The 14,549-nt window shown below is 41.5% G+C and overlaps 1 protein-coding gene across 2 annotated transcripts in view; it reads left to right on the top strand.

The window, feature by feature from the left end:
* Positions 1-14,549, top strand: part of SCN2A (sodium voltage-gated channel alpha subunit 2) — a 135,515-nt gene that overhangs the window by 66,746 nt on the left and 54,220 nt on the right. The window contains exons 6-12 of one of the 2 annotated variants that reach the window (XM_048483311.1): positions 1,413-1,541; positions 2,216-2,307; positions 3,246-3,518; positions 4,333-4,396; positions 5,851-5,992; positions 10,221-10,427; positions 12,119-12,412. In XM_048483311.1, the coding sequence (XP_048339268.1) occupies positions 1,413-1,541; positions 2,216-2,307; positions 3,246-3,518; positions 4,333-4,396; positions 5,851-5,992; positions 10,221-10,427; positions 12,119-12,412 (1,201 nt within the window). Of the gene's footprint in view, positions 1-1,412; positions 1,542-2,026; positions 2,119-2,215; positions 2,308-3,245; positions 3,519-4,332; positions 4,397-5,850; positions 5,993-10,220; positions 10,428-12,118; positions 12,413-14,549 lie in introns of both variants that reach the window. The other variant, XM_048483312.1, reaches the window with a different exon arrangement.

Here is a 14,549-nt window from a genome sequence, read left to right as displayed (position 1 = left end):
CTCATGCCCATGTGTCTTCAAAGTCATCCAGGACCCAAATACAGGTGTACGACTGATTCTTATGACTAGAGCTTTTCCTGTATTGTACACTGGCAAATGTAGTGACAACATGTTTATAAACACCAGATAACCCCCACTTTATGTTTATATTTTATGCTTACAAAGTGTTCACTGAAAACATCTTGAGATAAATCTAAATTATAGGACTGTCTCCCATAAAATGCATCCTGCCTCCTGCACTACAGGGGTTCAGATGGTGATCCTAAGCAAAACACAGCCTTCTAAATCCATCGAAGTCAGTGAGTGTAGAAGAGTATAATTCTCTTTAGGATCACACTTCTATATCCTGCTGAATTGGTAGCTTTTGTTGTCTGTCCTTCTATATTACCTTTGTCATTTTATTACTGATGCTGCTGTAAATGCATTGAAGCTTTATTATGCTGTTACATGTTTTGATTTTGTAGCTAGGGTACTTTGCAGTTCCCTTTCAATGAAAAGGCTAGAAACAAACATTTAAAATAAAATTAATAATTAAAACAAAAACAGAACTGGTCCTGACAACAGGACCTAGCTTCCATTCTTTATTGCTTGTGCAATAGCAAACTGGTCTCGCTACTTTCTGAAAGAGTCCCATTGTTTCTTTAGAGTTGAATTGGAAAGTTCAGAATTTCTCCCTTCCTGTTTGTTCCTAGCCCTGTATCACTTATGGTGCTGAAATCTAATTTCTAATGTAGTATCTGATAGATTGCCAGCTTTCAGTGTTTTTATCAGGTCCTTTCAAGTGAATGTGCAAATGAGAGTTGGACTACATGTTTCCTCCGTGGGCTGAATTCTGAATTTGGAATGTACATTGTTGGGAATTCTGGAGGCTCTCCCCTGTCCATATCGAGAGAATACTGGAGGGGACCATAGACAAACATGGAGTGAAGAGAAACAGCTAATGTTGATGTTGTTGATGTGTGTTTGTTATTTACCTCTTATTATCTCACTCCTTATTGATTAAATTTCTTTTGAACTTGGCAAGAGGGGGGAGCAAGGAAACTGGCCACTGAAGAGAAAAGAAAAGTGAATGGTAAACCAAACAGAATGTCCATCAGCCACTGCTTGCCTCTGACTCTGATTTTGACCCCCTGAAGTTTTCTTTGTTTGGTGACAGAGCCTTCACAATTCTCATCTATCAGAGATGAGTTGTTCTGGCATGGTGAACATAAAATTGCATGGATGGCTTCTGGAACACCTTATATTTTTATACTTCCAGCATTGGAGAGCTAATTTCTCTCCCCCTGGGAAGTTATTTTTATTATTTTATTGAAGGCTACTAAACTTTTTTATTCTCCTTTTAAAAACATTGTATTATTTGGAATATTGTATTAAATAATTCCTTTTTACTCTTACGCTAATATTTTCCACAGATACACTTTCACTGGAATTTATACTTTTGAATCCCTAATAAAAATTCTTGCAAGGGGCTTCTGTTTAGAAGGTTTCACTTTCCTTCGTGACCCTTGGAACTGGCTTGACTTCACTGTCATTACATTTGCGTAAGTATTTTCCTCAGTATTTAATGGGATGGGAGTAGTCATTCATAGCTGTAAGTGGAAATTTTTATTTGACAGGGAGGAGCAATAAATTCCCTTTTTAACTTTTATTTTTTAGTCTTCCTGTGCTGTAGAGCAGAATGGTTTGTCCTCCACTAGGACTACAGCTAATATAGTTTATTCTTTTAACAGCTGATGTCTGTATCTTGTCTTCTTTCTGTTCGCAAGAATGGAAGCTCACCTAAAAAATTCGTTACTGATTTGGTTAAAAAGGCATTGCAATGGGTTGTATCCTGCCAAAGGCTTAATGGAATGGTAGGATATAAGAAAATGTGGTTTGCTTCAGCAACATTTAATTTTTAATTTCCTGTCAAGAAAAAAAGACTGAGCAAACACAAGGCAAAAGAGGATGAGGTCTTAATAAAAGACCCCGGACAATTAGCTTAAGCTCTGTCTCAATTCTGAATAACTGTGATTTAATTCTACAGGTATGTAACAGAATTTGTAAACCTAGGCAATGTTTCAGCTCTTCGAACTTTCAGAGTATTGAGAGCTTTGAAAACTATTTCTGTAATCCCAGGTAAGAAGTGAGCGGTATGAAGTGCTAGGTCCCTTTGTATCTCCAACTGTTCTTTGTGTGCTGTCATTGTGTTTGTGTGTGAACTCCCCTATTACAGATATGTGACAGAGTTTGTGGACCTGGGCAATGTCTCAGCGTTGAGAACATTCAGAGTTCTCCGAGCATTGAAAACAATATCAGTCATTCCAGGTGAGAGCTAGGTTAAACGCGGAGGCTGACTTTTTAAACTCCATTGAAGATAAAACCGCATTTTTTGAGCATCAGCCTCGCTAGTCGCTGCACAGTGTAAAGCCAAAAATAAAAAGCAGGAATCCCAAACCTTTTGTTTTGGTGAAATATGATTCTTTGCTTTTTAAATATTTTAGCTTGATTTTTTTTCCAAATCAGCCTTTGAGTTTAACGGATTTTTGCATGAGACATTGGCAGTAAGTGGCTATATGATTTGCATCTTATGACATCAAGCTTTTCACTATTAAAGGTTAATATACTGAGGCTTTCATACTGATGCAAATTTTACCATTTGTTGCAGGCACTTAAGACTGAAACTTGCAATCTGTTTTCTTTTTAATTTTCAAATTATGTGTAGAGATATGCAAACCTGAAGGACAGCATGGGCAATGCATGGGTATTTTTTTTTAAAAGATGTCCTTCTTCTCCAAACCATTCCTCCATTTTTTGTGTAGTGAGACTGAATCCAGCCATAATGAAATATTTTAAAAATAAAGATAGTCATCTTGTTCTTCTACAGAATATTTTTAAATACTGATTCTGCAATGATGGTTTGGGCAAGAGACACCCGCAAAAGAAAGCAATATACTTTTTTCTGTGTAGAACTTGAGGTAGAGCATGGAAAGAAAAGTCACGTTTGGGCCTAGGCAAGAAGTTCTGTGATTTTTTAAATAAATATATGTTATATTTTATTTCCACACACAGTTTAAAACTGGCATAAGCATAACAGCTTCTCATTCGTGTTCACAGGCTTTTCATGAAACCATCTTTTGTCACCACCCTAAGACTCATCCCACGGTCATTCTGCATGAAATGTTACCTAAATCAAGTACCTTCACATGGATGTCTTCTACTCTGAGGATATGACATCATAATGAATCCCTCTTTTCCGTTTACAGGCCTGAAAACTATTGTGGGAGCCCTAATTCAGTCAGTGAAGAAGCTCTCCGATGTAATGATCCTGACTGTGTTTTGTCTGAGTGTGTTTGCGCTCATAGGGCTCCAGCTTTTCATGGGGAACTTGAGGCATAAATGTCTGATCTGGCCACCAGACAATTCCACTTTTCAGATAAACATTACTTCCTACTTCAATAGCTCAGCGGGAGAAAACGGAACATTTATAAACACAACCATCAGCACATTTAACTGGAATGAGTATGTCGACGATGACAGTAAGGACTGGTGATATTTTAACGTTTAAAGCTTTATTTTGATGGTCAGAAGCAGTCGATGGTCGGCGTTCTCTAAAATGATTTAGTGATCCTGGTCTACAGTCCTCACTCTTGAATAGATACCTTGATTTCATTTGTTCTAGTGAACAAGGAGTGAACCTCTTGGCATGGTTTGTCCAATAGGCTAGCTTGGAGTATGATATTTTATCATGGCAATGGAAGTGTGGGCATTTAAATACACGCCAGACTTAAACCAAAGGAATATTTGTGGGGAGGGGTAGTGTTACATTGCCTTGACCTGGATAGCCCAGACTAACCTGATCTTGTCAGATCTCAGAAGCTCAGTGGGGTTGACCCTGGCAAGGGTTTGGATGGGAGACCTCCAAGTAATACCAAGGTAGTGAGAAAGAGGCAGGCAATGGCGACACCCCTGAATGTCTTTTGCCTTAAAAATCCTACCATGGGGTTGCCATGACTCAGATGTAGCTTGACAGCAAAAATGTTAAAAAATGGGTGTTACGTTATAGTGTCATGTCAGATTGGCACCCCAAATGATAACAGATTGGTTGTGGCATAAATTGTTGTGGACTGTCGACTCTGTTGAAGTGGGTTCTACTCTATAGAAGTGCATGTCCTGATAAACTCTGCAATCCTAAGAAGTTATATCTTTCTAAGCACACTGACTTCAGTGGACTTAGAAGGTTGTAACTCTGTCTCAATTTGCACTATAAATCTGTCAGCCTTTGAGGTGACACAGGATGCTTTTGTTCAAGTCATTTCAATGCAATTCAATGTTTTCCACTTATTCCAACAGGTCACTTTTACTTTTTGGATGGACAAAATGATGCTTTGCTGTGTGGCAACAGTTCAGATGCAGGGTAGGGAAATGGCCTTTTACATTTTCTAATCTTGTTATAGAGAATAGTAGCTACAGTTTAATCAAGAATAGTTAAACAAGAATAGTTCATATATACTGTTTTTCAAATTTCCATCCATTTTATTTTTTTAGCAGAAGCCTGCTGGCTGAATGTCAGTATCTCATGAATGGGGGAAATTAAGAAAATAGGTGTAAGGACTATATTTAGTATATATTCCCCTGGAAAACATGTGTGACAGTAGTGTCTCCTCCTCCCCACCATCTCACATGGCTTTTTTCATTTCCAAGCTTAGAAGGCATTCCTAAGCCTAAAGGTTGGATTTTTTCATACTTCTTCCCAGTGTGTTAAAGATTTGGCCAGAGCAATGGCTACTTTCCCCCCATTAATGATAAACTTTGGCCCTGTAGATCTTTGTAATTATTTATCATGAATTGTATCACACAGGCTGATTACCCACTGCAGGCTGTTCCCCACCCTCACCCCCACTCTGGTGCAAAAAGTCATGCCAGAAGTGCTCTTGCTTTCCCCACGGAAAGTGAGAAGCACACGGGGGCAAGAGGAAGCCCATCAGGACAAGAAATCTTGCCCCAACGCGCCTCCTTTCTCGTCAAACCGCAAAGAGGAAGCCCATTAGGACAAGATTTCTTGCCCCAACGTCAGTGGTGGGATCCAAAAATTTTAGTAACAGGTTCCCATGGTGGTGAGATTCAAACTCTGGCGTAGCACCAATGGGGCTGGGCGGGGCACGACGGGGGCGTGGCGGGGCATTCCTGGGCGGGGCTGTGGCAAGGATACAGCCACTGCACCGGTCCTTGGGTGGGAAACGAATGCACGCAGGCGCAGGCTGCCACGCACGCCGGCGCACCTCCTGCTAGACTGCTTCAAGTTCTGTGTGCTACTGCTGAGAGGAGGGGCGTAACTAAGGCAAAAATCACGTGGCAAAATCACCAATTAGTAACCCCCTCTCAGCACACACAAATAATTAGTAACCTACTCTTGGGAATCTGTGAGAACCTGCTGGATCCCACCTCTGCCCAATGTGCTTCTGGTCCCACCACACACCAGAGTGCTAGTGGATAATTGGCCACAGTAAAATTATAGCTGAGAATCACTTTCATTCTACTGAATGTTCATAAACGCATTGACTTTGATCCAGACTAGGCATTTCCACAAGTGCAAAGACTTTGGCTCATGTAGTGCAATCCTTTCCCCAGCCCAAAATATTGCCTGAAACCTTGATTTGGAATAGAGGATATCCCTCAGGAATAAGATGGTGGAGCATTTCAGACTGCCCTGGGAGGAGAGAAAATTGTGCTTCATGAATGGAAATCTCTGCACCCAAGGAAATGTTAGTCTTTATCCAGTCCATTTACTAAAACTCCAGCTTGTAATAACACACAGTTTGATTTGGAAAGTTTTTTTTAAAAAATAGATTGTTTTCTTTTTCTCCATAGTCAATGTCCAGAAGGATATATGTGTGTAAAGGCTGGTAGAAATCCCAACTATGGCTACACAAGCTTTGATACCTTCAGCTGGGCCTTCTTGTCTCTCTTTCGGCTGATGACTCAGGACTACTGGGAGAATCTGTATCAACTGGTAAGGGTCTATCCTGAAGACTTGGGTCTGTATCAAGTTATTTTGAGTCTACAAGATGCTAATGGTAGCTTCATTATCTGAATGTTATTTATTTATTTTATTTATTTAAAAAAATTCAATGCTGCCTTTCCAGCTGATCAGGGCCCTCAAGAGGGAAAACGCTAACACATTTTGAACAATTAAAAGCAACCTTTAAAATTATAAAATAACTAGCGGGGCCTGGCCACATGTTGCTGTGGCAATTGTCCTTCTCATCACAGTCTGCAACCCACACAGATGTCCATGCAGGTCCAATGATCCGCAGCAAAGCCTTTTGGGGTGGTCAAATGGAAGCCCTCTTTCCCTTTTCAATTCACATTGTTATATGGTGGTGTCTTGTTTTTTTAGTATAAGGTAACCCTTTCCATTCCACAACGGAACTGTCCAGAGTGCGAATCCCGCTGTCCATGAGGCTGGTTGACACGCACAGTCCTGGCTTGGGTAAGGCAGAACTGGGGCAAGCAGGCTATCCCAGTCAGGCAGCAGAGGCAGGGTGGTGAGGCGCTCAGATCGAGGCCAGCTCCCTGGGTTCTTAAAGGGCCATGTGCAAAAGAAGCAGAGCCAGTAGTGTTGGTTCGCCTCTACCACGCGGATTTTCTTAGAAGAAAAAGGCAAACTCCAGCTCGCTTTTAGTAAAAGAGAGCTGTGGCAAATATGGGTGAGGAAGTGGGGAAGTGGTGATTGGATGTGAGGGAGGGCAGAGTGATGTGTGTGAGGGTGAGCTGGATGTGTATGAAAGTATGTGTGTTGTGTGGTAGCAGTGGGTGAGGCACAGAGAGTGAAAGTTACCTGCGTGTGAGGTGGGGAACCCACCTGGGGTCTCACACAGCAAAGTGTGTATGTGTTTCACTTCCAGTCATATTACCTAACAGTGTTACCTATTTACTGTTTTCACTGCTCATCTCTGCCCATCTGCGTGAACATTCTAAGCCCTCAGGCCACAGACAGACAGGCTGCACGAACATTCTAAGGGTGACAGTTAAACACAAACAGCTTCATGGCTTGGTGTGCCAGGAAAAAGATGTTTTACCTGGCTCAGGTATGGACTATCAGCGATTTGAAGGTCCGATTACCTGCCTGCAACAGGGAGGAACGTCATGTGAAAATTTGGGGGCAATCTGTCCAGCCGTTTTGGCGTTAGGGAGTGACTAACAAAGTCACTGTTATGTGATGAGCAGTGAAAACAGTAAATAGGTAACACTGTTAGGTCACTGTTAGCTTTTTATATATATAGATTTGATAAAAATACATCAAACAACACCAGAATCAGGGAGCAGAGCCAATAACCATTGTTGTGGTTATGTGAAGTGAAACAAAGACATTCTTCACCTGAGACACCTGAGAAGGGAATTCTAGAGGGTTTGTGCCCTGATTGAGAAAGCCCTTTTTTGAGTCCCTACTCAGCTAGTCCCAGATGGTGGAGGTCACCAAAACAGGGCCTCTGAAAATGACTAGAGTGAGTGGGTAGTTTTGTGAGGGAGAAAGCAGTCCTTAAGGTAATTTGGTCTTAGATGATACAATGCTTTAAAGGTCAATACTAACATATTGAACTGATTCCAGAAGCAAACTGAAAACTTGCATAGATGGAACAAGATAGGAGTGATATGGTCACTATGACCCACTCCAGTCAACACTCTAATCTCAGCATTCTATACCAACTGTAGCTTCCGGACAGTCTTCAAAGACAGTCCTAAACAGACCATGTTGAGGTAATCTAATCTAGATGTTACCAGGGAATGTCCCAAACTGGCAAGATCTTTGTTGCCCATGGAGGGCTACAGCGGGCTCACCAACCGAAGCTAGTGAAAAGCACCCTTGGCCTCTGTATTCACCTGTTAATCCAACAGGAGACTCAGGTCCAGGAGCACCCCAAGCTGTAAACCTGCTCTTTAAGGCAGAGTGTAACTCCATCGAGAACAGGTGACAGCTCATTTCCTACATTAGATTTTTCTCCCACCAGTAGCACCTCAGTTTTGTCAGGATTGTTTCAGCTTGCTAGCCCTTATCCATTCCAAAACTGCCTCCAGTCTCTGTTCAGTTTCCATAACCTCTCTGGAATATGCTGGTAGCATGAGATAGAGCAAAGTGTCATCTGAAAATTGCTGGCAACTCAACCCAAATCTCTGGATAACCTGTCCCAGACGCTCTGGATGACCTCTGCCAGAAACTTTATTTATTTATTTTGAACATTTTTATACTGCCTTTCCAAATGATCAGAGTCATCAAGGCTGTGCACATAAAAAAACCATTAAAGCATTTAAACAATTAAACATAAACTGGTTCTAGAGGGTTTCCGGGCTGTGTGGCCGTGGTCTGGTGGATTTTGTTCCTAATATTTCACCTGCATCTGTGGCTGGCATCTTCAGAGGTGTATCACAGAGAAAAGGCCATTGAAATTCACAAACACCAGAACAACTTCAAAAAGAAAGAAGAGACTTTGAAAATTAGCAAGGCCTGGCTCCCAGTACTTTAAAAATGGACTGATAACCCCACTCGTGATACAGTGCACTCAACCACACCTTTGCATAGCAAGTTCCACCAGAACAGTTAATGATTGGTTCCCCACCCTGGGACATGGACAATATACCACACCAAACTTTCCCTTCTCACCACTTGGGCTGCTTTCCAAGAGGGCAAAATATGACGCTTCGCCGCGAACGGAAAAAGAAGCGCCAGATGAGTTCGCACGCGACAAGATGGCGGAGGTGGGCAGAGTCGCTACCGCCGCTGGTAAACGCTTAAACCGTCGCGAAGACGGTGTATTCAGAAAACGCTTAAAACCACTCTTTTTCCCCATGTGACGCATCGACGCCAAGCACTTCGCGGCGAACAGTCAGCTTAATGAGCTGTCAGTCACAAATGGCGTCTGGCCTGCACGGCTTCGCAAGCAGGCTAACGCCGCTGAGACGCCGCTTCCGCAGAGTCATAAGTAACAACGTCACATTTCTGGCGGGCTATGGACGCCTTAGCTTCGCCTTCGTCTGTGTGAACGCTTTTTTTGGGATGCGTCGCAATTTGCGACGTCATCGCGTCGCTGCTTTTGGCCGTGCGGAAACGGCCTTAGACACAGTGAGAAACAGACTTTTCTCTGTGATACACCTCTGAAGCTGCCAGCCACAGATGCAGGCGAAACATTAGGATCAAAATCCACCAGACCAAGGCAACACAGCCCGGAAAACCCTCCAGAACCAGTTGAATCCGGCCGTGAAAGCCTTTGATAATAAATTAAACATAAAAAATTTAAATTATAGAATAATAGAATAGAATAAAATATATAATGAACAATACCATTTCATTTAACATTTAATGTACATCCTGCCCTCCCCGAAAGGCTCAGGGATCAATATCTGTTATTGGGAACATACCAAATGAAACAAAAAAAATCTTCACCAGCTGGCAGAAGATACTGATAGAGAGAGACAGATGAACCTTGAAAAGCATGGAGAACAAGATTGAGCCTTGGGGAACCCTGTAGGCCAAAGGTCAAAGGGCAGAGTAGCAGTTCCCCAGCACGACACTCTGAAATCTACCCTGCAGGTCGGAACAGAATCCCCTCAAAACAGTGCCTCACAGTCCCAAAAGGTGATCTGGAAGGAACCCATAATTGATGTTATCAAAAGCTCCTGAATGGTCCAGGAGAATTGACAGGGTTGCATTGCCCTGTCTATTTCAAGGTGCACGTCAGCCAACAGGGTGGCCAAGGCCATTTCAGTCCCATAACTGGGTCTGAAACCAGATTGGAATGGATCCAGACAATCTGCTTCACTCAGGAATTCCTAAAATTGGGCTGCCACCATTTCTTCGGTCACCTTTCTCAAAAATGATACATTCGAGACTGGATGGTAGTTAATAGGGTGTTCACCATTTTTTCAGTATTTTTTCAGTGGGAAAAGTGGGAACCACCTGCCAACCACAAACCTTAGCAGCAGGGATGCTGAACTGGGTTGAGAAATTTCCAGAGGAACTTATCTCTATAGTCTGGAGATCATTACTCTGGGAGATCTCCACGTCCCTCCTGAAAGTTGGCAACTCTACCCACTGGGCAGCAACCTTGAGCTGGAACATGGAATGAGCGCCATATTGTTGAGCAGAGCTCAAAAAAGCTACATGTGTTCCAGAGTCACTGAATGGGTATCACTGTTCTATTGTAATGTCATGAAATTGTTTATTCTTCATTTTTCTTTAACAGACCTTGAGAGCTGCTGGCAAAACATACATGATCTTTTTCGTTCTGGTGATCTTCCTGGGCTCTTTCTATCTGATCAACTTGATCCTGGCTGTTGTCGCCATGGCCTATGAAGAACAGAATCAGGCTACCATGGAAGAGGCGGAGCAGAAAGAGGCCGAGTTCCAGCAGATGCTTGAGCAGCTGAAAAAACAACAAGAAGAAGCTCAGGTAGATTTCTGGTGGCATATGCAATTTCTCAGTTTTCTAAGTGGCATTTAAGTTGAGGATTCAGCTGGACCAAAGGATGGTGGTTTCTGGTAGTTAACATCAGGTGCAGGTGACTCTGCAATACTGCAAGATAATAGTTGGATTTTGAAGAAGAAGAAGGAGGAGGAGGAGGAGGAGGAGGAGGAGGAGGATGTAATCCCCCTTTCTTTCCTATAGGAGACTCAAAGGGGCTTACAATCTCATTTCCCTTCCCCCCTCACAACAAACACACTGAGTAGGTGGTGCGGAGAGAGTTCAGAAGAACTGTGACTAGCCCAAGGTCACCCAGCTGGCGTGTGTTGGGAGTGCGCAAGCTAATCTAAATTCCCCAGATTCCCCTCCACAGCTCAGGCAGCAGAGCGGGGAATCAAACCCGGTTCCTCCAGATTAGAGTATACCTGCTCTTAACCTCCATGCCACTGCTGCACTGCTTGAGTGCATACCCTTGAGATAAATCTCTCTGGTGATAGGTGAAATAATTGTTGATGAAAACTGGTGAATGAAACAGTTTTGTAATGTAATACTGAACAGAATTGTAATTTGAGGAAATCGTTCTGTTGATCCCTGATACTCAAGGAAAATTGGGTAAACACCCTGCCCCCCGCACGGCCCCAATTTATTGTTTTGCACACATGGGACTTTATTGGAGATTGTTGCTGCTGTTTTGTAGTGTACTTCGTTGTTTTATTATGATTTATTGTGCCTTTTAGACATGTGCTTTTAAAGATAATGTAACCCTTTATACTTGTAGGTAAGATGATATTAATGGTTTTGTATTATTGTTTTATACCATTATTAATAACCTTAAACATGTCTTATAGAAAGCCAGGATATAAATCTTAAAATAAATAAATACCCTAACAAAAGGCACAGTAGGCCAGTTGGAGAAAGGAGAACATTATAATATGTAATCCCTTAGGTTAGTGGTCCAATTCATGGGTTGGGACCATCAGTGGCGTAGTGGCTAAGAGCAGGTGCACTCTGATCTGGAGGAACCGGGTTTGATTCCCAGCTCTGCTGCTTGATCTGTGGAGGCTTATCTGGGGAATTCAGATTAGCCTGTGCATTCCCACACACGCCAGCTGGATGACCTTGGGCTAGTCACAGCTTTTCGGAGCTCTCCCAGCCCCACCCACCTCACAGGGTGTTTGTTGTGAGGGGGGAAGGGAAAGGAGATTGTAAGCCCCTTTGAGTCTCCTACAGGAGAGAAAGGGGGGATGTAAAATCCAAACTCTTCTTCTTCTTAAGGCCAGAACCACCATATATATATTTTGTCAATAAGGCTGTCTTTAATGGTAAGTTGTAAATGTATCTCACACTAGATTAATGGACCTTACTTCATATGTAATGAGTTGTTTGCCAAAGAAGGATATCTCTGTTGTGACTTAAGTGTTGCATATATTCTGCCTTACAAAGGTTTAAGGAGAGTACTCAAGTGAGAATTGTGCACAGTAAGTGTGAACTAGTAAATCTGGTGGTGAAGTAGTGGGATAGTTCTTCAGATCTGAAACCTACAAAATTGTTTTCGGAGTTCATTATTCTCACTCTTCTAAATTTTGGAATGCAGGATTATGATTAGCTTTATGGTTATGAATAGCATTAACAGATTAGCATTGTATATCTTAAATCTGTTTAACTTTGTTACCCAACAGGCAGCTGCTTTAGCTGCAGCGGCAGGCGAATCCCGAGAGTTCAGTGAACCTGTGGGTGTAGGAGGGTTCTCGGAGAGTTCTTCGGCAACGTCAAAGCTGAGTTCAAAGAGTGCTAAAGAGAGGAGGAACAGGCGGAAAAAGAGAAAACAGAGAGAACAATCTGAAGGAGATGAAAAGGATGAAGATGACTTTCACAAATCTGAATCGGAGGATAGCATTAGAAGGAAAGGCTTTCGATTCTCCATTGAAGGAAACAGACTGACATATGAAAAACGGTTTTCTTCCCCACACCAGGTACAAAAAATATATCCTGGTTTCTGTGCAATGAGTGATATAGGATCAGTTGTAAAACAGCCTGTCTTCCATGTGTCTGTGTGTTCAGAAGTAGATTTAGGAGTGTTTGATCAAGTGCGTCCACTGACTCTGTCACAGACCCTGATTGTTCATGCAGTGTGATTGAACAAAAGCAGGTTTGGCAGTTTCTGAAAAACACATATTTCACTCTCTGGTAGAAAAGTTTTCACTGGTAATATCCTCTAGAAACATAGTGTTGAATGATGTAAGTCCAGAAGCAAATCTTATCAGATGAGGAACGAAAGTTAACTCTCAATTCAGAAGCATTTACTTCATGAATTCAGAGGAGACAAGTTAAATGGTGTTGACAGACTCGTGTGAATTTCATGTAATTGGGTTATAAGATATATATAAGATAGCCATATCCAAATACCCCACATCTCTCAGATGTGGGTTGCATAAGACTGTCTGATATTTCTGAAAGCACTTTGTTCATAATCTCAGAACTTGTTTTTATTATTTTAAATTTTAAATAGATACGAGATGATATGTATGTCTTTCTGGCCCCTTCCGCACACGCAAAATAATGTGTTTTCAAATCACTTTCACAACTGTTTGCAAGTGGATTTTGCTATTCCGCACAGCTTCAAAGAGCACTGAAAGCAGTTTGAAAGTGCATTATTCTGCATGTGCGGAATGAGCCTAAGTTTCTGACTTCACTGACCTGTGCAAGGTTTTTTTGTATCATAATGATTCTTTCATATTTAATCATTTCAAGATTGATTTGATTGATTTTTTTAAAATCCTAAATGATATAACATATTTGAATGTATGGGATACAGGGTTTTCACTTGAGATGTGGAATAAGTAAACTTACTTCTTAGAGGGCTGATAACCTAGCCTAAGCGAAGAATTAGGGTTAGGGTTAAGGGAGGGGTGGGGTCCACCCTCTGGTTTTTTCCCACATACCCTATGGGAAGAATTAGGGTTAGGGTTAAGGGTGGGAAGGAAGGGGCTCACCCTCTGGTTTTTTCCCACATACCCTAAAGAGAATGGCTATAGAAGATAATAATCATCTCAAGATAGCACTATAGTTTAGTAAATGCACTGATCTCATAGGTGGATTCTGTACAGTACATTTATAACGAATTGCAGTTGTTATAAATGAATTAGTTTTCCAGAAACTAATTCATTTATAATGATTGCAACTTGTTCTAAATATGCTGTGCAGAATCCACTTTAGAGCATCTTCACACATGCCGAATAATGCACTTTCAATATACTTTAATGATAATGTGCTCAGTAAAATCCAACTGCCAAGTGTACTGAAAGTGCATTATTCAGCTTATATGAAGGCATCCTTAGTTTCCACGTGTCTGTTTTAAAGTAAATGCTTCTCCCGTGGATGGGATAATACTCCATTAGAGCCCTCTCCATGGTCTGATACCACTAAATATTGGTACCTGATTTGACTCTGTGTGTGATTCAGTTATCTTGGATCACACAGAATTACAACTATGAATAAATGATTCATGGAATATTTCTCTGTGAGACCAAGAGGTCAAGTATATAATGAGAAAGAATGAGTCAGGATAATGGATTTATAAAAGCAGATGACTGAAAATTATTGAGTGTTTAATGAACAATGTCTGGGGCAGAACAGTTCACTGTGGAGATTTACTGCTGGATCAATAGTAACTTTTAAATTTGTTTTGGAACAGTACCAAGGCCAGAGGAAAATGTTGGACAACCATTATTGATAGTTGAACCTTTTTTTAAACCAGGGTTGACTAGATATATGATATATAACATTTATTTCTCAATAAAATATGAATGTGTAAAAGATATCTAACTGATCACTACTGCCATGCATTAACAAAGGCCCTGATCTATGAGCAGTGTGCAGTGTGCTTCCTGTGTGAATGTGTGCTTGCTTGTTTGCCCAACACAAAATGCCAATAAAGTTCTGGTCAGTACTGTTCATAGCATTTCTCATTTTATGTTGAAGACTGTGTGACCATCCCTGCAATTTAAAATCTGAGTATTACAAATGTCATACTGTGCAGTGTCCCCCTGTGTAAGTTTGTGAGCTTTGAAAGCATAACAGGGAAGAGGAAGAGTTTGGATTCATATCCCC

This window comes from Sphaerodactylus townsendi, linkage group LG02, assembly GCF_021028975.2.
Source record: "Sphaerodactylus townsendi isolate TG3544 linkage group LG02, MPM_Stown_v2.3, whole genome shotgun sequence".
Classification (NCBI taxonomy): domain Eukaryota; kingdom Metazoa; phylum Chordata; class Lepidosauria; order Squamata; family Sphaerodactylidae; genus Sphaerodactylus; species Sphaerodactylus townsendi.
The sequence above is the reverse complement of the archived record's forward strand: the minus strand, read 5'-3'. Positions and strand labels throughout refer to the sequence as shown.